This window comes from Staurois parvus, unplaced genomic scaffold, assembly GCF_062004578.1.
Source record: "Staurois parvus isolate SC_StPar_1 unplaced genomic scaffold, SC_StPar_1.0 ptg000257l, whole genome shotgun sequence".
NCBI classification, from domain to species: domain Eukaryota; kingdom Metazoa; phylum Chordata; class Amphibia; order Anura; family Ranidae; genus Staurois; species Staurois parvus.
The window spans coordinates 2,234,629-2,260,464 of NW_028318053.1; the positions used below are offsets into that span (position 1 = coordinate 2,234,629).

The following is a 25,836-nucleotide window of genomic DNA, read 5'->3' on the forward strand; positions in this document are numbered from 1 at the left end:
TTGCAAATCCTAGTGACACTGAGAGCGTGAAAAATCTTAGCCACATCCAAAGGGAGTTGTTCTTCTTCAACCCTTAATAGATCTATCCCTATCTCCATTTTTTCATTCTTGATTCCAGATCTAGCGATAGATGATTGGGTATCTCAGGGAATCAAGACTGTATCTGACTTGTGCACAGGCCCCTCTCTAAAATCCTTTGTCTCATTACAACTGGAGTAAAACATGCCTAGCTCAGAATACTTTTCGTACCTCATGGTAATGTGTTATTTTCAATGATATTAAGCTCTATTGGAAGATACAATACTATACATCTGCAATTTACCACAAGAGAGGATTATTCATATTTTATAACTTTTAAAAAAAAATACCTGTTTACAAAAATGTCCCCTATATTACCATGGGAAAGGGACATTAATACTTCTTACCCTGATGTACAATGGTAAAAAGCCTTACAATATACATGATGCCTCTACCAAAAGCACCAACTTTTGGGAACTTTCCCATAAAGTAATGTTGAGATGGTACTTAACTCCACATAGACTTGCAAAATTTCATTCTTCTCAATACCCACTGTGCTGGGGGAATTGTACACAAGCCGGCATGATTTGTCACATTCTCTGGTCCTGCAGCAAACTAGCTAATTTTTGGCTTAAAGTATTTGCCATAATTAGGTTTAAAGGACTATCTATAGCATTGTCTCCCTCACTGGCTTAAACTTGGGGATAGAAGATATATCCCCTTCCTTCAGATAATTTACAACTCACTTTTTCTTAGCAGCAAAATTGACTGTTCTATGCTTGTAAAGATCTCCCTCTGTCCCAGAAATAAACTATATATTACATACTCTCCATACCTACTATACAATACATACGAGTGCAGGTTAGTGTAGCACTACCCTCTTAAGAGTTCCTTAGTAATTTTTGGGTTCCCTGTCAATCTGGACCTCTTGCTGAAAGCCCAACCTCTACTGACACCACTGTAATCACTGTTGGCAATTGTGAGCAAAAGTAACAACAGCCACAGTAAAGCAACAATAACTGTCAGCAGGCCTGCTTTCAGAAATAATCCACTGCCTTCAATCTGAGGGAACCGCTGAATCCCCAATGAGCAAGACCAACTATTAAACAGATAAGCTCACTGTGGGTACTCAGAACTAGATGACACGGATCAAATGTGAAGTAAAGAGAATTATCATTGAAAATAAGCAATGTCCTTTTAAAAGCACTACAGTGTCTTCTACGTGCTTTTTGGGGCCCAGTTGGTATGACGTTGATTTGAAGTGTGGAATATAGTTCCTCAGGATGGCAACACAATAGTGATGGAAAAAGGGAAGATTTTAAATTTTTCCTCTTGGTGGTAGCTAATTAGTGTGGGGTCCCTGATAGGAATCAGCCTATGTCTGTAGCCACTGTCCTCGTTCTTTTCACCACCAGGCTTGGGAGAAATAAAGCTCTGGACACTGAAGTGTGCAAGCTAAATCTCTGAAAGTTCAATGCAAAACAAGAACGGTTATACAGAATTCAGTAGGTGTTGCTTAATCTTAGGATGACCAATGAAACATTTCATTCTTATTAATATAGTTACGTGAAGAACAGAAACTGCAAAGAGTTGAAGGTTACCATATAAGATAGTTTAGTTTCATCAGAAATGGAAACTATTCTCAGAAAAAGAGAGAGAAGTTAGAAGCGAAACTAACTGTTCACACATCTAGAAATGGAGGCATTATACAAAATGGATGACAGTTAATAAGACATATCTCCTTACAGTTACTCTCTTTTGTCACACTTGGAGACTAAAGCATCCCAGAGAAAGAGATTATACCTTCTCTTCTGCGCACAGATCTCATTCACGATTGGACTATGTATTAATAGAGCACAGACAGTTGGAATCCCTGGTTACATCTGACATAAAGGTTATGTTCATCTGGGATCATACTCCTGTCATGGTGAGACTACGGTTGGGATGTGAGGGACACAATAGGGCTATGTGGAGACTAAACGAGACACTTATACAAGACCCCAAAATAGAGAAAAGGTTAAGGGAAGAGTTGGAGCAATTCTTTGCTCTGAATGAAACTGAGGAATTATCGGTGGCCACTATATGGGAGGCACATAAAGCCTATATGAGGGGAATCCTGATTGCCGCAGGGGCAGAAAAAAAGAGAGATATAGAGAGGAAACTTAAGGGGGTAATTGAAGAGTTACATAAATTAGAACAGGCACATAAAAAAAAAAGCAGGATGTAGATTTACATTGGAAGATTACCCTTAAAAGAGAAGTACTGAAGGATCTTTTAGAACAGGAAACTAGTAAAGTCTCTAATAGAGTTTCAAAGGAAAGATACCAGTGGGGGAATAGACCAGTAAAATATCTGATGAAAAGATTGAAGGAAAAGAAATAAAAAAATTACATAGGGGATGCACTCGTGAGCAGCAGATTGAATGGCCGCATTGTAGGACTGCTCCTCGGCCGCTGGACACATCGGCCGATGTTCCAGCCCATAGGGGATGGTTACTGGTCTTCCCTACAGCCCCTCCTAGCCCCCTGTCCCCCGCTGCCCAAATGGGCAAGAAAACAGCGGCCTCCAGCACCCTTCGGACAATGCCAGAAGTCGCTGCCTCGATTTCGGGTCCATCGCCAGAGGCTGCATCCAAAGCCCCGGCCTCGATTTCGGGTCCATCGCCGGAGGCTGCATCCAAAGCCGCGACCTCAATTTCGGGTCCATCGCCGGAGGCTGCATCCAAAGCCCCGACCTCGAGTTCGGGTCCATCGCCGGAGGCTGCATCCAAAGCCCCGACCTCGAGTTCGGGTCCATCGCCGGAGGCTGCATCCAAAGCCCCGACCTCGAGTTCGGGTCCATCGCCGGAGGCTGCATCCAAAGCCCCGACCTCGAGTTCGGGTCTCCCGCCAGAGGCCACAACTGAAGCCCCGGCCTCGATTTCGGGTCCCCCGCCGCTGCTACCCATGGGTGGGCTGAATCCCAGCAGTGATGGATCATCAGAGGCATCCCTGCAGTCCCCCACTCCAGCTCTGAGGGATGCTGAGCTCCTGCGCCACTTCCAGTCCATGCTTTAGTCAGAATTATCCTCTGCTACTTCCAAGGTGGCCGACTGTCTTTCGCGAGAAATTCCGGAGTTGGGCAATCGGACAAACGATCTTGAAGATAAAATGGACGCTGCGGCCACGGTCATTGAAAGTCAGGAACAGGATCTGTGTGACCTCAAGAAGGAATTGGCAGATGCACTGCTCCAGCTTGAGGATTTCAAAAACTTTCCTGCCATGGCAATTTGTGATTAAGGGGTATCCCAGAAACTGTCACAGATCTCACCTCAATTGCTACCACTCTGTTTTAGGAGCTGATGCCCGCCATTCCCATTGACCGGCTTGAATTTGACTGCATACACTGTGCATTGGGCCCCAAACGACTGGATGGGCCCCCGAGGGAGATTATCATCAAGTTCACTTACTATCGCATTAAGGAAACTATCCTCTTGGTGGCCAGAAACAACCCAGACCTCAGATTCCAGGGGCATCGCTACCAGCTCTTTGCAGACCTCTCTCAGACCACTCTTCAGAGGCGCCGCCAGTTGAAGCCCTTCACTTCGGTCCTGGTAAAAAACAGAATTAAATACGCCTGGTGCTTTCCGTTCCACCTCACCTTCAACTACCAGGGCCGCTGCTACTTATTGCCATGCCGGAAGAGGCCCACTCTCTCCTGGAATCTTTACATCTTCTTTCACTGTGAGGCGCTACTCGGAGCCCAACTCATTTATCCGGATCCCAGGTGAGGCTGCTTTCTGTGGGCCGCCTCTGGGAGCGGTCATCCAACAGGAAGAGGGCCGTCCCTCAGGCCCCTCTAGGATCAAGTGCGTCCTGCTCTTCTCCAGGCTAAAGATGTATCTTGGACCTCCCACGTTGTGTTTCACTGTTGGACTCTCCTGACTGGACCGTGAGTTTGTCCCTTAGGGTATTCCCAGTTTGTTAGTGTTCTGGCCTGTTCCCTTGGGTTCCATCCTTGAGTTGGGGGGTCTCCTCCTGGACTTGAGGATTATGATTTTTTGCTGTTGCGGCCTACCCTGGGTCCAGGTGACGTTGTTCAGATTCCCATTGGTGTAATGGGCTGATGGTTTCTTCGGACTCCGGGGTGGGAGGTTGACCCGGGTAGGCCCGGGTTTTGTGTCTGTCCTACTGGGAGGTTGGTGGGGGACCACTTGGGCTGTGTTGTGGGGTACCACGGTGGCCTGTAGTCATCCTCCTGGAGGGGGTTGGCCCCCAAGTTTTTAGTAGGTGTTCCATGGGGAGGTCACCGCGGATGTTCTCATTTCTGGGACTCATATTTTTTTTATTTTGGTACCCTGTTATTATGTGTTTATTGTCTTTTTGTCCCCTGGGGGCTTATGTTTTTGATGTTTTCATTTGCAGCCATGTGTCTGGTGGTAGAGCCACCCCTAACTGGTATCCTTCAAGTGTAGGATGCACGTCACCATTGGCGTGATACGATTGTACTGTTGTACATACTCCTTGTGTTGTTTTCTTCTTTTCTCTTCTTGTTTTTCTTTTCCTTTCTGGTTCTTCTGTTCTTGTTTTTATGCAGTGTTTCGGGACGCCATGGTCCGATCGCCATTGGGAGTGGAAATTGTTGGCTGACTTATGTTTTTTCTGCTGAGCATGCTGTGCTGATGCCGCCATGGCCTCACCCCTTTTGAAAGCACATTCACAAAATGTTCAAGGCTTCAATTCACCCCAGAAGCAGGCTAAAGTTTTTCATCACCTCAAATTGCAACAAATTGATGTGGTATGTTTACAGGAGACCAGGTTTTCTCAGTCCTCCGCCCCACAGTATCTTTCGCCTCATTATCCCACTTTTTACACGGCCTCGGCTCCTGAGAAATGCTGGGGTGTACTGATAGCTTTTAAACGTAATCTCCCCTTTGTCTGTGCTCAGAATGTAGCAGACAGGTATTTTCTCCTACAGGGCACCCTCTGGGACCAGGAGGTTACTTTTGTCTCTTACTACGCTCCCAATCACTTTCAGCATAAATTCTTTTCTCATCTTTGCACCATCGTTTCCCGACTTTCTGAGGGTCTTCTTCTTTTGGGAGATTCAAACGTTACCTTGGATTCCACATTGGATAGGCCCCTTCTCAAGACTTTGTGCTAGAGGAACGTATGTGCTCTCTTTTGCAGACAGAGGGGCTGGTGGACGTCTGGAGGGAACTTCACCCAACTGAGTGCGACTTTACATTCTATTCCAATCCTCATGACAGTTTTTGTAGAATTGACCATATATTCATGCATGTCCAGCAGCTACCCTTGGTCAGGTGGATATCTATTCCCACCTCGCCCTGGTCGGACCATGATCCCCTGGTACTCCTCCTTGCCCTCTCTGGGTCGGTACGGCGCCCCTTTCACTGGCACATTAATTATGATTATTGACCACTCAGGTTACCTGCCAACAAATAGAATCTTTCGTGCGCACATGCTTTACGGAAAACTCGGGATCAGTCTCTTCAGCAGTTCCCCTGTGGGAGTCTCATAAAGCCACGGTGTGGGGTCATGTTATACAGCTGGCGGCGGTTCGGGAGCTTGAGTGCCAACTTTTGGAGCTTCATTCTCTACTGGCCTGTGCAGATGCTCGTTGGAAGTCATTTCCATCCATGGCCCATAAACACGCCCAGGAAGCTCTAGCTGCAGAGCTGGACCTACTTTCTTCTTTGGAGGCGGAACGGGCCCTGCGTTGGATGAAACACAAATTTTATTCCTGTGCTAATAAGCCAGGTCTGATGCTGGCCAGGAAACTCAATTCTGTGGGGAAACCCCATAAACCAATCCGATTGCGCTTTCCCATGGGTGGCTGTACTTCTCATCCCCAGCAGATTGTTTCCCATTTTGCAGACTTCCTTTCATACCTTTACGCTAAACTAGATCGCTTCCCTATGGCTCAGGCAGAGGAATTCTTCCAAGATCTCAGACTTCCTGGATTATCCGAGGCAGCGCAGATGGCCCTCAACGCTGGTGTCACCGTATCGGCAGTACTCCAAGCTATCAAATCTCTACGGTCCACCGCGGCCCCAGGTCCCGACAGCTTCTCCGGTCTCTATTAAAAGAAATTTGCAACCCTGTTGGCACCCTTTTTGGCTCACTATTTCAATGAGTTATGACCGGTCTCTTTGCCCTCTCTGGACATGCTTAAAGCTCATATCTCCATGATTCCTAAAACAACCCATGATGTGCAGGAACCGCAAGCCTTCTGATCCATTTCTCTTCTTAATGAAGACCTGAAGATATTGGGCAAGATCCTTAGTCTTCGTATCAATAAATATTTGCGTAGTCTGCTTCACAGGGACCACGTAGGTTTCGTCCTTGGGAGGCAGGCAGGTGATAACGTTCATAAGGTGGTCCATCTTATACATTTTCTACAACAGTGGAAAATCCGGGGATTCTTACTGTCCTTCGACATTTATAAAGCCTTTGATTCTCTCTCCTGGGAATATCTGTGGTTTGTGCTGTCTCATTGGGGCTTTGGGGATTCTATTCTTTCTTGGATTCAAGCCTTGTATTCTTCCCCTTTGGCTTCTGTTAAATACGCTGGGTATTTCTCAGATCCCTTTCCTATTTGGTGAGGCATGAGACAGGGCTGCCCCCTGTCCCGGCGCCTTTTTTTCCTGGTACTTGAGCCACTGGTTCCATATGTGGGACAAGAGTTCAAGTTGAACCTTTTTGGGGACGATGCCCTCTTGACTCTCACTAATCCCCTGACAACGCTTCCAAATTTGCAACAGGTTCTTGTGCGCTTCTCCTTGATTTCAGGTCTCCGTATTAATTTGGATAAGACTGTCACTCTCAATATTACTTTGGCCTCAGATTTGGTTTTGTGCCTACAGTCCCACTTCCCTTACAAATGTGCTTCTTCTTTTCTTGAATACCTAGGCGCTCACTTGACCCCTACCTATGGCTCATTGTTTGCTGCAAATTTATTATCCATTACTTCGCTCTGTGTCCTCTCTTATGCACTCTTGGCAATTTCCACACCTGTCTTGGATAGGACGGGTTAATTCAGTGAAAATTACCATCTTGCCGAAATTGTTATACTATTTTCGCACCCTCCCAGTGCGGGTTCCTCCTCATTTCCTTTGGTTGATTCAGGCGAAGGTTATGCATTTTATCTGGGCCGATAAACGCCCCAGAGTCTACAGAAATACGCTTTTTGTTCATAGACTCCAGGGTGGTCTTGGGGTGCCTAATGTAACTAAGTATTATCAGGCGAGCCAGATTGCCCCACTGTCTATGTTGCACGCTTCTTCAGACGTTCCTCTCTGGGTCCTGCTGGAACTACCTAATTGTGCCCCTATTGCGACATTATATGGCTTCCCCCTGCCCCACGCCCTGTGGCACTTAGTCCGATTTTGCTCCATGGCTTATAAGTGTGGGACTCGGTACTCCAGTGGCCTGATGTCACCTTTCCTACCTTTTTGCTCCCAATTATTAACCCTCTCTTCCCACTGGGTTTAGATCAACCAAGGGTGTTTTCTTGGTGGGTAGCCAATGGTTTTTCGCAGGTGTGACACTTTTTGACTTCTCGGTCCTTCCCCACTTGGAATTCTCTTCAGGAGTCACGGGATGTCCCCCTGGCGGAATTTTTTCATTACCTTCAATTGCGGCATTGGCTGACTTCACTGCGAGGCACTTTCGCTTTCCCCTACCAGAAATCTGCATTTGAACTACTTTGCTAACAGCATCTGGGTGCGCCGGGCCATATTTCCCTACTTTATGCAGCTTTGAACAGACGCTCAACTTATTCTCTCTCATATGTTGCTCAGTCATAGCGCGACCTGGGGGCAGTCGTGGATCTGGAAGACTGGAATAGGGCCTGGTCGCTTATAGCTAAATGTTCATTTAATATGACCACGCTGGAGGCGGCATACAAGGTATTCTTTTGTTGGTATTGGGTTCCGGCTCGTTTGGCCCAGGCGAACCCTGCCTGCAGCGATCGATGCTTTCGGGTTGTGGCCATCGTGGTGATGTATTGCATATCTGGAGGTCATGCCCGAGACTTTCGTTTTTGGTCTCGTGTGTTTGGCCTCCTTTTCACCTTGTTCCACCTCTCCATACGTCGGGATGCTCTGTATGCTTTGCTTCATTGTCCCATACCTGGCCTCTTGGCTCACCAGCAGAAGTTGGCTTATAATTTGTTTTTGTCGGCCACTAGAACAATTGCTCAGGCCTGGAAGAGCCAGTTTGTCCCTCTTTAGGGAGTGCGGGACAGTATGACAACTATGATGCTCAATGAACAGATGTCGAGTATCTGTAATGACTCTCAACGGAAATTCTTGACAATATGGGAGCCCTGGTTGCAATATGCCTTTTTTGTGATATTGCTCAGTATTGACGTTCTCAGACCCCTGCTCTTAGTCTTATCTTTTTCCTTTTGTACTCCTCTTTCCTTTTCTTTTTCTGTTTGTTTTTGGTGTGGCAGTGGATAGCTGCCTTTAGTTTGAGTTACTGTTGGTGTTATCCTAGTGATTTTGTTATTTATGTGCCATTGATAGCCCCTGTGGGCGCACCTTTTGCTATGTTGGTGTTAGAGCACTTTTTTTTTTTTTTTTCATGTGCAATTGATAGCCCCTGCGTGGGCGTGTTTTGTTGTTCCTGTCTTAAACTGTTTATAAATTATTAAAAACATTGAAATACAAAAAATATTACATAAAAAAAAAATTCAAGATGACGGGGAATTGATATACTCCGCCACTGATATCGCTAAAATGTTTCAAAAGTTTTATAGTAGGCTTTATGAGGTGAACCCTATAAATGAAAAAAGAAAAAAAGGAGGAAAAGGCAAGAATTCTTAGGTGGCAAATCTACCATGAATTGCAGAGGATAAACTAGCATTTCCCAGGATGAAATTAGAGCGGCCCTGAAGAGTTCGGCAGGAGGAAAGTGCCCTGGTCCTGATGGATTTATGGTGGGGTATTACAGTATAAGCAATTTAAAGAGTTATTGGTTCCTAGACTCTGTAGATACATGAATGCGTTGGGGGGGGGGGGGGGGGGAAATGAGAGAGGAAGCACTGCATGCATATATAACAATTATTCTCAAAGAGGGGAAAAAGGGTTCACAATGTGCCAGTTATAGACCTATATCACTGTTAAATACTGATACTAAACTGTGAAAGTACTAGCTGTGACGATTGTGGCGTCAGACCCCTGACCTTCTCACCAAACTCGTGACCGAAGGACTAGCCAATCTAAAACTGTGATGTTACGTGCGTAACAATGCCACGCCCAGCTGCACCCTGCACACCGAATTTCCAGCTAATTGGACCACAATCGATGTACCTGCAGCCTGGGAGCGATTGTTACTGGCTCAGGTTAATTACACAATTAACCCTTCACACTGCCACCACCTCCTTTTTGTATGGAGAAAGAGGAAACTCGGCAATACACTAGGATGATTGGTTAATCATCGGTATACCACTATTACCGCAGACAGGTTATACAGAGGGTTAAACACTCATAGTAGCATTCTTCAGTGGCATGAATTTGTAAGTTGCAATAAAGAGCTATAGAAACATTTCAACACTTCCAGGAAGTAGGATTTATTACTAAAAGGTCAAAAGGGTGCAATAAGAATATTTACAGGAAAAGATGTAACCTCTATCTATATATATATATATATATATATATATATATATCTATATATATATACAGAGCACAACAGCACAGCAACAAGATAACAGAAGTTTAGGTAGATAAGTACTTGCCAATCAATCTCTATCTCTATCTCTATCTCTATCTCTATCTCTATCTCTATCTCTATCTCTATCTCTATCTCTATCTCTATCTCTATCTCTATCTCTATCTCTATCTCTATCTCTATCTCTATCTCTATCTCTATCTCTATCTCTATCTCTATCTCTATCTCTATCTCTATCTCTATCTCTATCCTCCTGCCTGCTGTCCGCTGTTTGTCCCTGGAAAGCTGTTCTTGTCTGCTGACCGCTGTGTCCCTGGAGAGCTGAGTGCTGCACGGGTCCCTGTCTCCTGACTGCTGTGTGCCTCTGGGAAGTTACCCCTGAGTGCTCCATATTCTCCTGCCTGAATCCATATATTGCCCTGTCTGGACTGCCCCACTGAATGCACCATACTTTCCCTGCCTGGACTGCCCTATTGAATCTAGTATCCTTGCCGGAACTGCCCACTTGGATTAATACTTGCTCGGACTGCCTATTGCATGTCTGGATCATCGTAGTTACCTGGACTGCCTCCCCCTCAGTGCTCGGGCCATCGCTACCCGAATCGCCCTATCGTGGGCCGGATTATAACTGTTTGGGCTCTTCCCCCATTTTTTGGGTACCCGGACGCTACCTTCCTACCCTGATTGTCTCTCCCATTTCAATAAAACTTTGTGTGTTTATCATCCTCAGTGTGCGTTCTGTCCTGCCTACGCTTCTGTCACAAAGCTGCTGCCCTCATGTGTCCTGCATGATCCTGAGCGACCACAGCCATCATGGTTTTACAATTATCATGAGCATACACATGAAAATCAACATCAAAAGCCAGAGAAGGGGAGGAAACTAGTGAGGACCTCAAGATTTGGTAGGCATTGGTGGATACTTGATCCCACTTAATGAGGTCTGAAGCCTCGGTCTTAGTGTGCTGCCTGAGTATGTTGTCATAATGGAGCAGTCAGGTATCCATTGGCGACACTAGTTGACCATACCAAAGAAGAAAAGCATTTCCTTTTTAGTTTTTGGGCGGGGCAGACCCATAATAACTTGTATCCTGGACTGGCTCACCATTCTGGAGCCTTGTGACAGAGTGAAACCCAAGTGATCCACCAAAGTTTGACAACATTATACATTATGCCTTGCCACCTTGTGTCCCTTTTTACCCAGAAAATTTAACAGAGATATACTGTCCTGCCTACAAGCCTCCCTGTTGGGTGAACAAAGTAATCCAGGTACTTGAGCAATGTGGAACCATAGTTCCACATTGCCCAACCCTTCAAAGATTCTTTGAGTGTCATGGAATATACAGCCGGAGAATTCACATAGCCTTAGGGCAATCTGGCCCGGGTTAACTATTTGTTGGCCAGAGTAAAACTTAACAGTAGTTGTGTCTCTTCGTCAACTTGGACGGAATAAAAAAAAACTTTGCTTAAATAGATCACAGTAGTATATCGTGTGGAATGGAGCTAATCAATGAGGGCACATCTGGGACAATGGGTGCAATTGGAATAATGAGATTGTTAATGGCCCTGAGATCTTGCACTAAACGGTAATTACCCTCAATCTCCTTGTGACAAAGGATACTGCTTTTGATATACTGGACCAACTCCAGGTTTGAGTCCAGTCTTGCAAGGTGTACAGGGAAACATACCCTACATCTGGTGTACTGTTGGCCCATATTTCAGACTTCACTTTGTCTAAATTTTTCATGCCCACAAAACAGTGAGATGACTCCGTGTGCACCCCTCCCTTCTCACTACTCTGATTGTGGCCTTGAATTTTCCCAACTGATCTCTGCCTAGAAAATTCACAGGGCATCCTGATATGATTTTGAAAGATTGTTTCACTATGGAACCTTTACCGTGAGAGTCTGAAACACTCAAAGGGGGTGTTTTCCAGGTTTTGGCACATGTCCCAGTGATGCCAAATGAAGGTTCACATTTTACTCTTGTCCCCTATTTCTGTTACCATCTCTTTCTATAGGATTATAACTGTTGTAAACCCTGAAAATGTGCTTTGTTGGTAGATTTGGAGACCTCAAAACATTCAGCGGTGTCTTTCTCCATCACTTTTTCAAATGTACCTGCAAATTTCAGGTCTTTATCCTGCCATCAAGGTTTGGATATATATAGTGCACATTTCTGCACTAGCCATATCCATCCCACCTTCTTCCTTCCAAACTTTTCTAAATCTTTTCACATACTCTGTCACTGTATCTTTTGTACCTTGCTTACAAGCAACAGCAGTTGCTAACGATGTCTTACTCTTCCATATTCTCTTCATCCCGGCTGTCACCTCCTCCCACACCTTTCTCTTAATGTCTTCCTTCAGCCATACATGAGTGGCTGCCGGGGTTCCAGGATCCACTAGAACATATATTGTAGGCACCTTTGTCCAGTCAAACCCTGAGTCCATGTTATATCCCAAAATACTGTCAATTATTAATTTCATATCCTGTTGTAAGCACTTATATAGATAAAACCTCAGCGCAATACAGTATGGTGTTAATATGATTATACAGTGATGTGCTACCCACATAGAATGTGTTCCCACATACAGTGAATAAATGAAAAAGTGTATATGCAGCGCACAAAAAATGCTCTAATATATTAGTGTTCTAAGTAGATGTATACCATGAATCTATATCATCGTGCGTAGTAAACCAATATACTCCAATAAATACCAAATATGCTTATAAAAACATGCAAATCCTTTCATCATAAGTGACAAACGCATGTGCCCAAACATGCCTTGAAATTATCCAAAATAAACATATGTCCATCAAAAAAATTAGAACATATTAAGTTCCAAATTCATCATAAATCACTCGTACATCCACGTGGTGAACTTGCTGTTTGCTGTTTGAAATTCATGTGGATTTGAATATCACATGAAGCACGGCAGTTTTAAAGGCACAATTCACTATAAAACTGTTTGTTTAATAGCGTATAGTGAATTTCAAACACAGCACACAGCAATACTATACCTACCTGGGCAATTTTTCCCCAGAGGTTAACAAAACCTCTGAATTCCCTTTGAGGTCCAACCTCAAAGACTCCCCGCAAGATTCAACAATCTCAAACGGAAACTTTGGCTACTATCCCTGGGTCTTAAAGGGGGACATTCCAGGTAAAACGAAGACTGGCTCAGCTCATCTGACCAGTCACACCCTTAATCCCACTTCTGACACCAGTTGATAGGAATCAGCCTATGTCCGTAACCCCTGTCCTTGCTATTTTCACCACCAGGCCTGGGAGAAATAAAGCTCCGGACACCAAACTGTGCAAGCTAAATCTCTGAAAATTTAATGCAAAACAAGAACAGTTATACAGAACTCAGTAGGATGACCAATGCAACATTCTATTCTTATCAATATAGTTATGTGAAGAACAGAAACTGAAAATAGTTGAGGGGTACCGTATAAGTTCTGTTTCATCAGAAATGGAAACTATTCTCAAAAAACGAGAGAGAAGTTACAAGCGAAACTAACTGTTCACACATCTAGAAATGGAATGCATTATACAAAATGGATGACAGTTAATAAGACATATCTCCTTACAGTCCCCTTTAAGGCACTAAACATAGGGCAGGCTTGTAGTAATGAACAGCAACAACTGCCATGAGTGTCTAGGGACAAAGACATCTCTCTCTGAATATCAAAAGCAAAATGAACAGTAATAGGAATCCTGCTTTGTTGAAAAAAGCAACTTGTTTTAGTTGGTACTGCTGTATCCTGGCCTGTAAACTGTATGTCCTGCGGTCAGCTTGTACAATAAATTGTAATGCAGATGTATCCCAGCGATGCCAGCTGAGAACTAAGCCACAAACTGGGGCAACAATGTAGTGTTCACAACTCTGTATAGGTAGATAGCTGAGGTAGCAAACTGTCAGTATTCACTTGGTTAGTGGGTGCATGGGTCTCTCTCACCTGGTCAAAGTAGTCCCACAGATAGTAGCAGTCTGTCTTTCCCTGAAGACAGGGTCATTCCACGGACACTCCAGTTCAGACTTTGCGTCCCATCTGGTCTCCTGCTGTTAGAGCGGCCTGCTGGGCAGCGTGGCAGACCAGGTGGTTAGTAAGCTCTTTCCACTCTTCCTCTATCTCCAACCCTAGTTCCGTGGCCTAGTTCAGAAGCTCAGCCTTCAGCACACATCCTTGTCTTTCAGTCTCTTCCTGCATTCTCCTGGCCAAGCTTGAATAATTATATGCCCCCACCCACATGCTACTTCTCTTGGGAAATGTAGTCCATGAATGCCCTGCTCACCAGCTGAGTCCTGCTGTACAGCATACAATTTTCAGAGGCCTGTTCTGTCCATGCGAGTGACCCTGAATGGCAGGCAACTGCCACCTAATGTCCATCTTAATGTATGACAAGTAATAAGATTTCATTGGGTTACATTAGCTACAGTTGCTTGAAAAGATTCCACGTTAGCAAGAATTGCCAAGCATGGCCTGATTGGTATTCATCATATACAACCTTGTAGGCTCTTTACTATATCCTACATTTACTAATAAATAAGGTATATTTTAGTCCCTTGAGATTTTGAGTTCATTTTCTTCCGTTTTTTATGTTTAAAGACTCTTATTCTGTTAAACTTTCTTATTGCACAGACAGTATTGTGATGGTACAATATTGTTGAAGTTAGGCTATTGCTAATTCTACTACAGTGGATCAACTTTTGTTATCTATAGTAGTACAGACTGCATTTGCTCGATAATGGATCTGCTCTCTTTAAATCGCAGCGCCATGTACTGTGCTCTTTGATTTTGTTTGCATGTTTATCTGTATTTGACATCGTATATTTCAGTAAAAAATTATTGGCCTGGTACGGATTGGGAGGAACTCCCACTCAGTTTAAAAAAAATAAATAAATAAATGTTCATGCCAGCAATCTGCTGTCAGTGGGTAATCTTCAGTTGTTAAGGACACCGCTGCCACCCTCTCCTTAACAACCAAAACCGCAAACGCATAAAAAATGCATCAAAACCAAATCAAAAATGCATGTTAAAAAATGCAAAACTCACTGGATAGATGCGAACATAGCCTACAGCAGACTCTGCGACAGAAACACTGCCACTATTAATGCTTTCTGTTTTTTGCTTATGTTCATTCCTAAGCTTGCCCTCCCATCATCTGGACGTGCATTAAGTGCTGTAACAAGCGTTTCTGGTACCTTTCTGGTAAACCACTAAGTAATATTGCTGCAACATAAAAAATCTTTTATTTCTTCTCCTATACCTCTCCGGCATTCAGTCATTTCCAAGGTGTGCCTTATGTAATTCTGCATATGCTGGTCTTTCATCAGCTTGGTTTGGTATAGCTTTCTAATCAAATACAGTTTATTGCTGAGATCAGCTCATTTTTAATGCACCTTTTTGTATTCCTTCCCACCCACATTTCTTTAGCTGTTTCACACATATATAGATATGATTTGATCATCTATCTACTCACCTGAAGGATGTTCTGGCCTGACTTAATTTATACATTTCCACATATCTTTTCTTATTTTGTCAGATTTGCAAATGAAAGCTTTTGTTGCAGTTGTGTTACTCGCCATTTTCTTTTATTCTGTTGCAGTATCTTACACTTATTTACTGTAGCTGACTGGGAATTCTCAACCACTGGGCTCATAACCTGTTAGAGATTCTGTATATAGCTCTACAGAACAGTGTGCAGTCCACATGTGCTTTTCTGCTTCTTCGCAACAAGGAAACAGGAAACTTTATTTTAGAGAAAATACAAAGAGAATACAGTACTATACATGCAGCTACAAACCTATAAACACTGCCATCTACTGGCTGAAGACTATGTCTCTACTGAATACTGATGTAGTTGTCGCACAAAATACATGAACACTGGATTTCAACAGATTATAACCCCCCTTAATCTCCCCTTTGCAAGAGAAAATAAATTCAGTTCAGCTAACCTTTTAATTTAGGTGAGGTCCTTTGTGTCTTTTTTTTTTTTTTTTTTCCCTCCCACTTTCTCCAGTTTCCCAATATCATTTTTGTGAACTGGTGCCCATCACTGAACATCATATTCCAAATGAGGTCTTGTTAATACTTTGTACACGGGCAAATTCCCTTTTCAGAGTCTGTACCCCTTATGCAAAAAACCATCCCCTAATATAGGAAAGTATTTTGATTTCTTTTAAAACTGCTGCATGGTATTGTATGATATTTACTGGAACACCCAGATCCTTTTCGAACATTACCTCCCCAATTGTACTCTTCCTAGAATGTGTGATGCATGCCTGTTTTTTAGCCCCAGTGCATAACTTTACATTTATCAACATTGAATCTTTTTCACATAGTTGCCCAATTAACCACTTTCCAACTATGGGACATACTTGTACATCCTCGAGTTGAAGTGGTTATACTGGTGCCATGGCTTTTATTGCTCCAGTATGACTCCAGTATCAATGTTTTCAGCTGGTGATGCTGAATAATGTCAGATATGTTTAAACCCCCAGAACTGTACTGCCCAAAAATGCACTGGAATGGCTGTGCTAGGCCCAAGGCTGCCTGAAGAACACCACCCATACCTGGCCAGACAAGAGCAGATAACAGGAGGTGGTGTGAGGGTAGAATTAAGTAAAATGGGACAGTCTTTGAGTTGTTCTGGCAATTGTTGGGGCTCTTTTGGCGTTGGTGCGCTTTTAAAAATGTCTAGGTGGCCTGCTAAAGCTAGGGTATTTTGGGAATGCTGGTGTAGTCCTTGGTTTGGTTGTATAAAAGTCAGAAGCACAAAGCGATAATGAGGATAGGTGAATGTAAGGTCGTTCCAAAAAGTAAGAAACACTGTGTTGTCTTGGATAGGAATTTCATGTGCATTTCTTCTACTAGTTACTTACATGGCTGGATCTAGGGGGGTGCTGGGGTGGGCTGCTCCCCCTCATATTTCATTTGCACCCTCCCAAGCCGTAAGCTTGGGAGGGTGCAAATGAGCCTGGATCTCATAAGGTTTGCGGGGTCTGTCAGGGAAGCTGTACATACAGGTTGCCACTACACAATCTTCCTGTATTAAAATACATGTTATCCCAGCCCACTCGCATAGTAGGCTAGCTGGCTGGGCTGGGACTTGGGAAATCCCAGCGATGTCAAGGGGGGGACTTAGAAGAGGACTTCAGCCACCCACTGGCTGAGGAGGAGGTCTGCACCGCCTCCCACTGCCTCTTCAGCCAATGGGTACACAGGGTATGCTATCCATCACTGCAAAGCCACAGGCTTCCTGTGTTCATGCTGGATGGAGTGGCACTGCAAAGAAGCTGCTGCAGAGATTGAGATTAGGGAAAAGCAGGAGAGAGAGAGTGTTTTGCTCCAGTAGTATTTAATTGGAAGCTGCTAGAAGTGCCTGTGCAGTGCATAGCCTGTGCCCCCCTTCCCCCTTTTTCATAAGTCAGTGCAATGTCACCCATATTGCTGCCTTTTAATAGGGTGAAAGTAACCTTACACCTTTGCAGCATAGGTATTGGCTTACTGTTGCCATGTTAAAAGGGCAGCAATATGGGTAACATTACAGCGATTGTTCTTAGTTCCAGTTCACGCTAGCCAATGCTCTGCAAAACAATCCTTGGTGGATCACGTTTTAGAGTACAGCTAAGCAGCCAAGGTCAGGCATTCAGGAGGCAATCCTGCCACATCCTGAATGCATCTGTGTTTTTTTGTGGGGATAATGTGTAAGCCAAGAGTTTTTGCTCACAGTTGCAGTGTGCGCTATTGATTTGATTGGCTGCGTTTGACAAGTATCTAAATAAAGAAACGGTGCAGCGCTAAAATATGTAATATAATCAATAATAATCAGATCATCCAGATTATAATGTGATAAATAATAAATATATGTGAATAAAGCGCTAGTTTAGGCGCCAAACAAAAATTTGATCATTTGAACAGTCTTTTATCAACATTAGTGTTCATAGATTAGTGTAGGCTTGACTCAATCAGGTCAGCATATTAGTGCTCCATATAGTTATATTGCACTAGTGACATCCAATAAATCCGTGTGACTTAATCTGTGCGAAAGACTGTAAGAAATGTGCACTCACCAGATGCGCATGATATATGCGCAGTAAGCTGAATATGAATCTGTAGGGAACCCCTTTAAATGGATCTGCCAGACAGCATGGAACCAGGATCCCTCCTCTAGACACAAGCCTCCTCTTCAGCCACGCTTCCACTGGGGTCCTAGGAATCCTTAGCTCAAGTTAGAGCCAATAACAAAAATGCCTCATAGTGTAGTAATTAAAGTTGATTTATTGTATACAAATTAGAAGCTAGATGATCATCCAGGTAAATATACAAGTTTCTGCTTAAAAAAGAAAAAGCTAACTACTGGCTTGTAAAAACAATGTGGCTGAACAGCCACTCATTAAGATGGCCGCCGGACCTTCGTGCGCCAATGAGAGAGTGGGCAGGCGTGACTGATACCTGCAGCTTTGTGTTGCCAAGTGACCCAAAACATTCAGTGGGGACTAACTGACCAGTAACTGGCTACGAGGTAGTATTTTTCTTTTGTGTTCATGCCATTTAAGTTATAACCAGATTCAGTATGCTGTTCTATAAATTTACTGTGGTAGAAAAGAAACATGTAGAATGCATTTATTGCTGTGCCTATGCCATTGCTGTGTCTTATTTTTGCACCAAAAAAGTATGTCACACTTTATCCCAATGTAATCAAATATTTCTTACAATACATTGTGAAATCATTTTCTATAAATTGTTTTTTCATGTCTGCATGATTTTTCTTTTCTTAGATGCTCACCTTGTCGAGGAAAATGCAAAACAACGAAGTGTTGAAACCAGCTAAGTACTTTTCTGAGTTGGAGAAGAATGTTTTGTTGGCTCTGGTAGAAAAGTACAAGTATGTACTGGAATGTAAAAAAAGTGATGCTCGTACTATTGCTCTAAAGCAGCGCACCTGGCAAGCTCTAGCACATGAGTACAACTCTCAGCCTAGTGTGTCTTTGAGGGATTTCAAACAACTAAAAAAATGCTGGGAGAATATCAAGGCAAGAACAAGAAAGATAATGGCCCATGAAAGAAGAGAAAAGGTGATGCGTTGTGGACTTGGATCAAGCAGTATAAAAGAGAAGGTTGCAAGTATGATTCCAGATCAGATCTACTATGTCCAGACACCATCAGAGGAGGAAAGCACATATAATCATGAAACCTCCAATACAGGTAACACAAACTGTCATTCTATTATCAAGCAAACAGGGATTTTCATCTTGGACATCTTGTACATGGGACCCATACAAAATCAATATCAATATGGCTCTTCTGTTTTTGTTCCACAGCATCCAAAATCTATCTCTGTCTATCTATCTATCTATCTATCTATCTATCTATCTATCATTTGGTGGGAAGAGATTTTACTATTAGGTACAATTCGCAAGACTTCAAGTGATAGTCCCCTTTCTAAACAAAATGTAACTTTTGGGTAAATGTGATTTTTATTTGGCACACTACAGACACTTTGGGGTTTGATTTACTAAAACTTATGAGTGCAAAATCTGTTGCAGCTGTGCCTGGTAGCCAATCCGCTTCTAACTTCAGCTTGTACAATTTAACCTTTGATAAAAAACCTGAAAGTTGATGGGCTTCTGTACAGAGCTGCACCAGATTTTGCACTCTCCAGTTTAGTAAATCAACCCCTGTGTTTCATAACACAAACCTTTGTGGGTGTGTCTCTGTGATGGTTTCAACATAATTTTGTGAACATCAGTCTTCACGGGACTGAGATTGAGCTCTACAGTCACTTTTGCAGCAATTGTTTTCTTATTTCTGGTCACAGTCCTGTGCAATGTCCTTTTTGTCTCTTTTGGTCAGTTGACCATGTCAAGCATGTTTATGGTTATAAGATGACGTTTTCCCAAAACTGTATATGTAATCATAACCTTTCATACTATACCTCGCAACACGGCAAATAATTTGGCAACTTCAGTCACAGAGGCACCAGCTAGGCACCAACAATTAGCACTCTTTGAAGCTCAGTAAGCTCTGACAAGACTCTGTAATACTAGTAGCGCACGCAGTGAGTGACAAAAGTGAGGCTTCCCACTTGTTAGCTAGGTGTCTCTTCACACAGTGGAAGTAGAAGAATGTTACATCACCTCCACTTTCAACACGAAACATGTCACTTTCACACTTGCAAATCATGTAGTGTTTCCATTTTTGTCTAACCTCTGTATATAACCTGCTCCCTATGAGAGAAGGATTTTAGCAATCAGGATAAACCCCACTTCCCCATTCATCAAGTATTTTGTTAATATTTCCTGGTATAAACATTAGGTTCACTCTAATAGGTGTAGCACCCTCCTAGTTGGGTTGCTGGCTGGGCTAGGTAAATTTAGTTATTTAGTTCTTAGCTATACTGTTATCAATTGTGCAGCTTGTGACTGTTATGAGCTGATCTGTGTCTCACTGGTTTTAGATTTGACTGCTTCCTCCTGCCTTCTGGAGGGTTCTGGAAAGTAGTGGACTGGGGGAGTTAAATCTAAAATCCAAATATTTTTGTGGTCCCAGTCAATCCCTGGGGTAGGTTGTCCCATTGGTGGCTGGGAGTCAGTATAAAAAGTTTGAGATTTGGAGCAGAAAGGTTCTTGTCTAGTAGGAGACGATCCTAGCCTGAAGGGCTGCTGCCATTCTGGGCAGTCCAACTGTGCTTTTTCATTTGCTCATTGAGGTTCCAGTTGAGCTAGCTGGGGGGGGGGCTATTCTGCTGAACTTCGCTGGAGCTGACTGAGGGATCTGGTCAGAAGATTTCACAGGTAAAATGTCTGGCTGATAATGGAAGGGGGTATCCAACTATCTAGAGACTTTTGTGAGTACAAACTTGTGTGTGAGATCCCAATGACTGTGCTGCTGCAGTCCCTCTTGCATCAATCAACCTGTACTAAAAGTGGACATTTCTCATGGTGTCCCTGTGTAGCTCAGCCCATCATTTGCTACTGCAAGAACTGTGCTAATAATCTTTAGGAGGAAGATAGGTGTCCTCAGGTTACTACTTAATGTTACTGGAGCATCCCATGGTTACCTTGCACACATCCAAGTTTTCAATAAAGCATCACAAAAGGATACCCCTAAACTAATTGCTTAGCCAGAAGAGTGATAGAGACTGTGTGCCTGGCTGCTAGTGCACTTATTGTAGAAAGAACCTCAGGACTAAATCAGCGGGCCCTTTCAGGAGTCAGCGTTACAAAGGAATATATTATAAGTTTTAAAGTTATGTAACTGATATTTCAAGATGAAATTCCAGATCTAGAATATCTTTAAAGAAGATGATTTACTTATTTTATGCATCAATCTGCAGCAGATGTAGTTGACTCTCACACACATATAGTCCCAGTCAGGCATCCACAGCTGCATATAAGCACACATAAAGGCATTAGATAGAAACACTCTTGAATTTTCCATTCTTTGCTGAGATGGAGTGCACTTGGGAACATGTGGGTGGGTCAGACTCGCCTGGTCCAAATGGGGCTTTTCTCTCTCTTTGCTGTGTACAGGTGCCTCCTGGTCCCACCTTACATACACGATACAGGATGCAACATTTTGAAGGAGACACCACATTGCAGTCTGACTCCGCCATCCAGTGACAGAGTGGGTTCCGCTGAGAACCAATGCAGATTCTATGCACATGCATAATTTACTCTTTCTTACGATATGGCTAGGTCCCTAGGATCTCCGTCATGCTGTTCCGGTCCCGGTTGCTGGGGTACCGCCTGCCAAGGAGGTAGGCTCTGAACAGCTCCTCTCACTATATCTCAGACCCATCACCCCTGCTGGTACCAGTCTCCCGCTATCATATCATTCTTCCCTTGTGCTTGTTGCCCCTAATAATGGCTTGTCACAACTTCAGCCCGTGTATGTGCATTACAGCCCTGTTCTTCACAGGTTTGTAGCTGCTTTACTGGAATCAGGAAAAGAAACACTCTCCCACATCTTGCTGGCCATCTGTGTCTTTTCTTCCCATGCAGCAGGCTGTGTGTTGTGAGACTACAGGTCTCAGAAGCCCCAGGCATGTCGTCAGCAGGAACCAGCCAAATTGTGATCCATCTATGGGCAGGCTGATTGCTCTTAAGTCGATCTATCAATCAACTTCAGTAGACCCAGCCTGTCAGGTTTTTGTATTGCGATCACTGCCAGCAGCTGGCAGTGATCGCAATGTTTGGCAGCTATGTTCTGCCAACAGGGAAGGCTCCCCTTGCTCCCTGCTGGCAGAACACAGTAGTGCTGTGTAGTAATTCCCCTTGCAACACGGAAAGTGCTGATTCAGGGATCAAGAAGTTTTCTTTCCTTCTACCAGAGGTTGAAAATTGAATAATGTGTGGCCTGCCTTAGTTAGTTAAACACCTCATACCATAAAACTAATCCATTACTGTAACATCCCCCTTGTTTATTAATACTAGTTTGCTTTTAAAGAATCATAGGGTGTTCAAATCTCAGTTGAAAAGAATATTTGTTAATGCATTAAACACATTTCTGCTCCTTGTCTTGGCAACCAGATATTATAGTAGTCATTGAGAAAATATATCTACCCACAGGTTTTACAGTTCTACTAGTCATTGTAGTTACACCCACAATTTTCATTAATGAAATAAAATCAGCTTGGCTTGAGTCAAAATACCTTTTCCTAGATGATGACTGAGGAAGTTAAGTTGATATTCCTGGTTGGAAAAGAGGGGTTGATTATACTAATGAATGATAAACTAACTACATCTTTCCAGCCTTTGAATCACAAATTTGGATAACACATTCATATGGCAAATTCATAGACTGTTGATTTTCCTTTATCAACAAGCTTGCATTTCCTACAATCTTTCAAGTTTACAAGAACATGATCTCCAGTATGGATTGGTGAACCTTTTGATTCTTGGGTTGTATATTTGTCTGCATCTTTTGCAGAACACAGTAGAATGCTTCTGTGCTATGCACACATTTTTCTCTAAAACAGCAACAAATTTGTCCTAGTCCATCACAATTTTCTTTCTTCAAAACACTTCCTGAACATGATGTTGATAGGCAGTCTTAGGATATATCCAAACATTAAAAAGAAAGGTGGATAGAATGTAGTTTCATGTACAAGTACAATTTATTTACAAATGTGAGTGTTTGAATCATCTGCAGCCACTTGTTTTTTGCTCTCGTTGGTAAAGATTGTGTAGCACTACCCCCTTAGGAGTCACTGAGTTATTTTCAGGCTCCTTGTTGTTCTGGACTCCTCTCTGAAATCCCAACCCCTGCTGACCAAAGTAAATTATCACCAGAAAATAGACACACACAGACTGGAGTGAACTGATATGATGTTTATATTAAATTCGACTGTAAGCTCAGTCAGACAGCATGACGTTGTATATGTGTATATAATGGCAACTATCACTCTTAACTCTAAGCAAAGAAACAACACAGCAAAATCTCAATCAGTGTTAGCAGGCCTGCTATTCAGAAGTTAAGTCAAAATCTCCAACCTGAGGTGTTTCTAGTTCCCAGTGAGCAAGGAAAACTATCAAAGGTTAAACTAGTTCACTTTGGGCCCTTAGGATATGATGGCAAGGATTAAATCTGAGATAGTAAAGAGCTCTTTAATCACTTGTTGACTGTGCTATAGCCAAATAAAGGCTACAGCAGGGTCGTCCAGTTCTGGGAGGGCATCATATGACGTCCTCCCAGAACAGTGCCCCCCAGCGGCGCGCACCTGGTGGTCTCTGATCAGCTGATCACATGACACAGTGAAGAGCCAATCACAGCAGTCTTTTTAGTAAATCACTGCTGATCATGATGTAAACGCACTTGCCAATCACCGGCAGTATTGTCACAGCTTGAGGAAAGTACTGCCGATAGAATAGAGACATCTACAATGATAATCGGGACACTGATTATCAGTGCTCAGATTAGTGCAGCCCCAAAAGTGCCCAGCAGTGCTGCCAATCTGTGCCCAGCAGTGCTGCCAATCTGTGCCCAGCAGTGTCACCAGTTCAGTGCTGCCTATTAGTGCCCTTCAGTGCCACCTATTAGTGCCCATCAGTGCTGCCTATCGGTGCCCATCATTGGCACCTATCAGTGCCGCCTCATCAGAGCCTCCTTATCAATGCCCACCAGTGCTGCCTCATCAGTGCTGTCTGTCGGTGCCCATCAGTGGTGCCTCATCAATGCACATCAGTGAAGGAGAAAAGTTACCTGTTTGCAAAATTTATAATAGAATCTAAGAAAAATGTTTGTTTTGTTTTCAAAAATTTGTCTGTTTTTGTTTAACAAAAAATAAAACACCCAGTGGTGATTAAATACCACCAAAAGAAAGCTCTATTTGTGTGAAAAGAAATTATAAAAATTTCATATGGGTACAGTGTTGCATGACCGCGCGATTGTCATTCAAAGTGCGACAGCACTGAAAGCTGAGCATTGGCCTGGGCAGGAAGGGGGTAAAATTGCCCAGTAGGCAAGTGGTTAACTAGGGTGATCAACATCCCTGTAAATGCAGTGAGGAATCTTCTGCGAGCCCATTGGGGCCCAGTTGGTGCACTACAATGATCCAGACCTTTTAAGTTGAAAAGATGAAGGTGACAGTCCCTCAAAGGATTAATACAAGGTAAAGAAGTAAGGATAAGTACTATCCCTTTAAGTGGCACTTGACTTGGGTGATGTCCCTTTATTATACTGAGCAAGTTGCAAATTTTAGGCAAAAAGGTGGCAGAAGTGTTCCTGGCAAAGGGCAACTCCTATCTGGGCTGCAGTAACTAATGGCAGTTGTGGTAGAGGTTAATTTAAAAGGTTAGGCTGATGGTTAAGGGAACACTGATGTGGTTTGGCCTGCAGAAGGCATGTACTGCGGTCAGCTCTGATGATTGGATGTTGCATATGTGCTCAATAGTAGCGGTTGGGGGAACTAGGCTGCAAAACGTGTTAACTATACGCAATGTCCACAACTGTGTGCTGGAAAGTGGCAGATATGAGAGGAATGTCAGTGTTCACTTGTTTGGCTGGTGTATGGGACTCTTTCACCTGATCAGTGGCTTCCAGCAGCAACTGGCGGTCTCTCTCAGCTAATGGGGCCCCCACAGGTTCTCCTGTCTCAGTTGCAGCGTTCCATCTGGACACTGTGCTCCAGACCACCTGCTGGTATAATGTCTTGGTGAACAGAATTGCAGGGTGGAGGTCAATGACTTCTTCTTGCCTCTCTCCTCTCTAATTCTGTGGCCTGGTCCGGTACTCCGGCAGTTAACACAGCTCTACCCACTTCTGCTTTCTAGCTCTCGCCCCTCTCTCTTCCTATCCAGTTTCCCGGGCTTCTGTATATAATTGCCCCCACCCACATGCCAGCTCCTCTGGGAAATTTAGTCCTCTGGTACACTGCTCCCCAACTAAGTCCTGTGGTTCAGCATACAAGGTCCTTGAGGCTCTTCTACAGAGTGTGAGTGCCATTGAATTGCAGAACACTGCCATCTTGTGTTTCTTGCAACATCCTGCAACTTGCATTACAGCAGTGTGTTACACATGCCCCCCCCCCCCCCCACTTAGTCTTTGGTCCCCCAAAGAACAATGAGACAAACATTTGACAAAACGTTTGACATAACGTATATGGATTCAGCAAGAAAAATAACCACCTTAATCACGAGAAACAACAATTGACAGGTGTTCATTATTAATCAACTTCTGCAGAAACTTCTCCCACCAATGACTGGGAGACTCTGCTTGATCAAGAGGTAAGGCCATGGGTTTGAAGACCTCCTCAGGGTTGGTGTCAGCAGAGGGGCTTACAGATTCTTGGATGCGCTCCAATAATACTGTAAATGGGAGTTTCTAAAATTGTTTGGCTAGTATGGAAGGCTTTTTTGGAACTCACCCAAAACATCATAAGTCAGTCTCTTGAGTGCTCTTATCTCCCTTCTTTCCCTTGGCTCCACCTGAGTGGTGACACTATCTCCTTCCTTTAAAATGTTCTCCTCCTTCGCTCTCATGAGCTCAAAAGTTTCTTCTGTAGCAAACTCTGCTTGAGAACCCTTTGGGGAGTCAACCACAGGCTTAGAAAGGAGAACGTCTTCAAGAGTAGGGCCTATTGAAGTGTAGGTTCGGTAAGTCCTGCAGAGCCTGTCTGAAAAGGAAGGAGTCTC

At 43.5% G+C, this 25,836-nt stretch overlaps 1 protein-coding gene across 8 annotated transcripts in view; it reads left to right on the plus strand.

The window, feature by feature from the left end:
- Positions 1 to 25,836, plus strand: part of MSANTD3 (Myb/SANT DNA binding domain containing 3) — a 517,687-nt gene that overhangs the window by 70,558 nt on the left and 421,293 nt on the right. For all 8 annotated transcript variants that reach the window (XR_016313266.1, XM_089681050.1, XM_089681044.1 and 5 more), the window contains one exon: positions 18,481 to 18,907. Coding sequence is in view for 7 of the 8 variants with exons in the window: in XM_089681050.1 (XP_089537176.1) it covers positions 18,481 to 18,907 (427 nt within the window). In the remaining variant the exon portion in view is untranslated. The remainder of the gene's footprint in view (positions 1 to 18,480; positions 18,908 to 25,836) is intronic.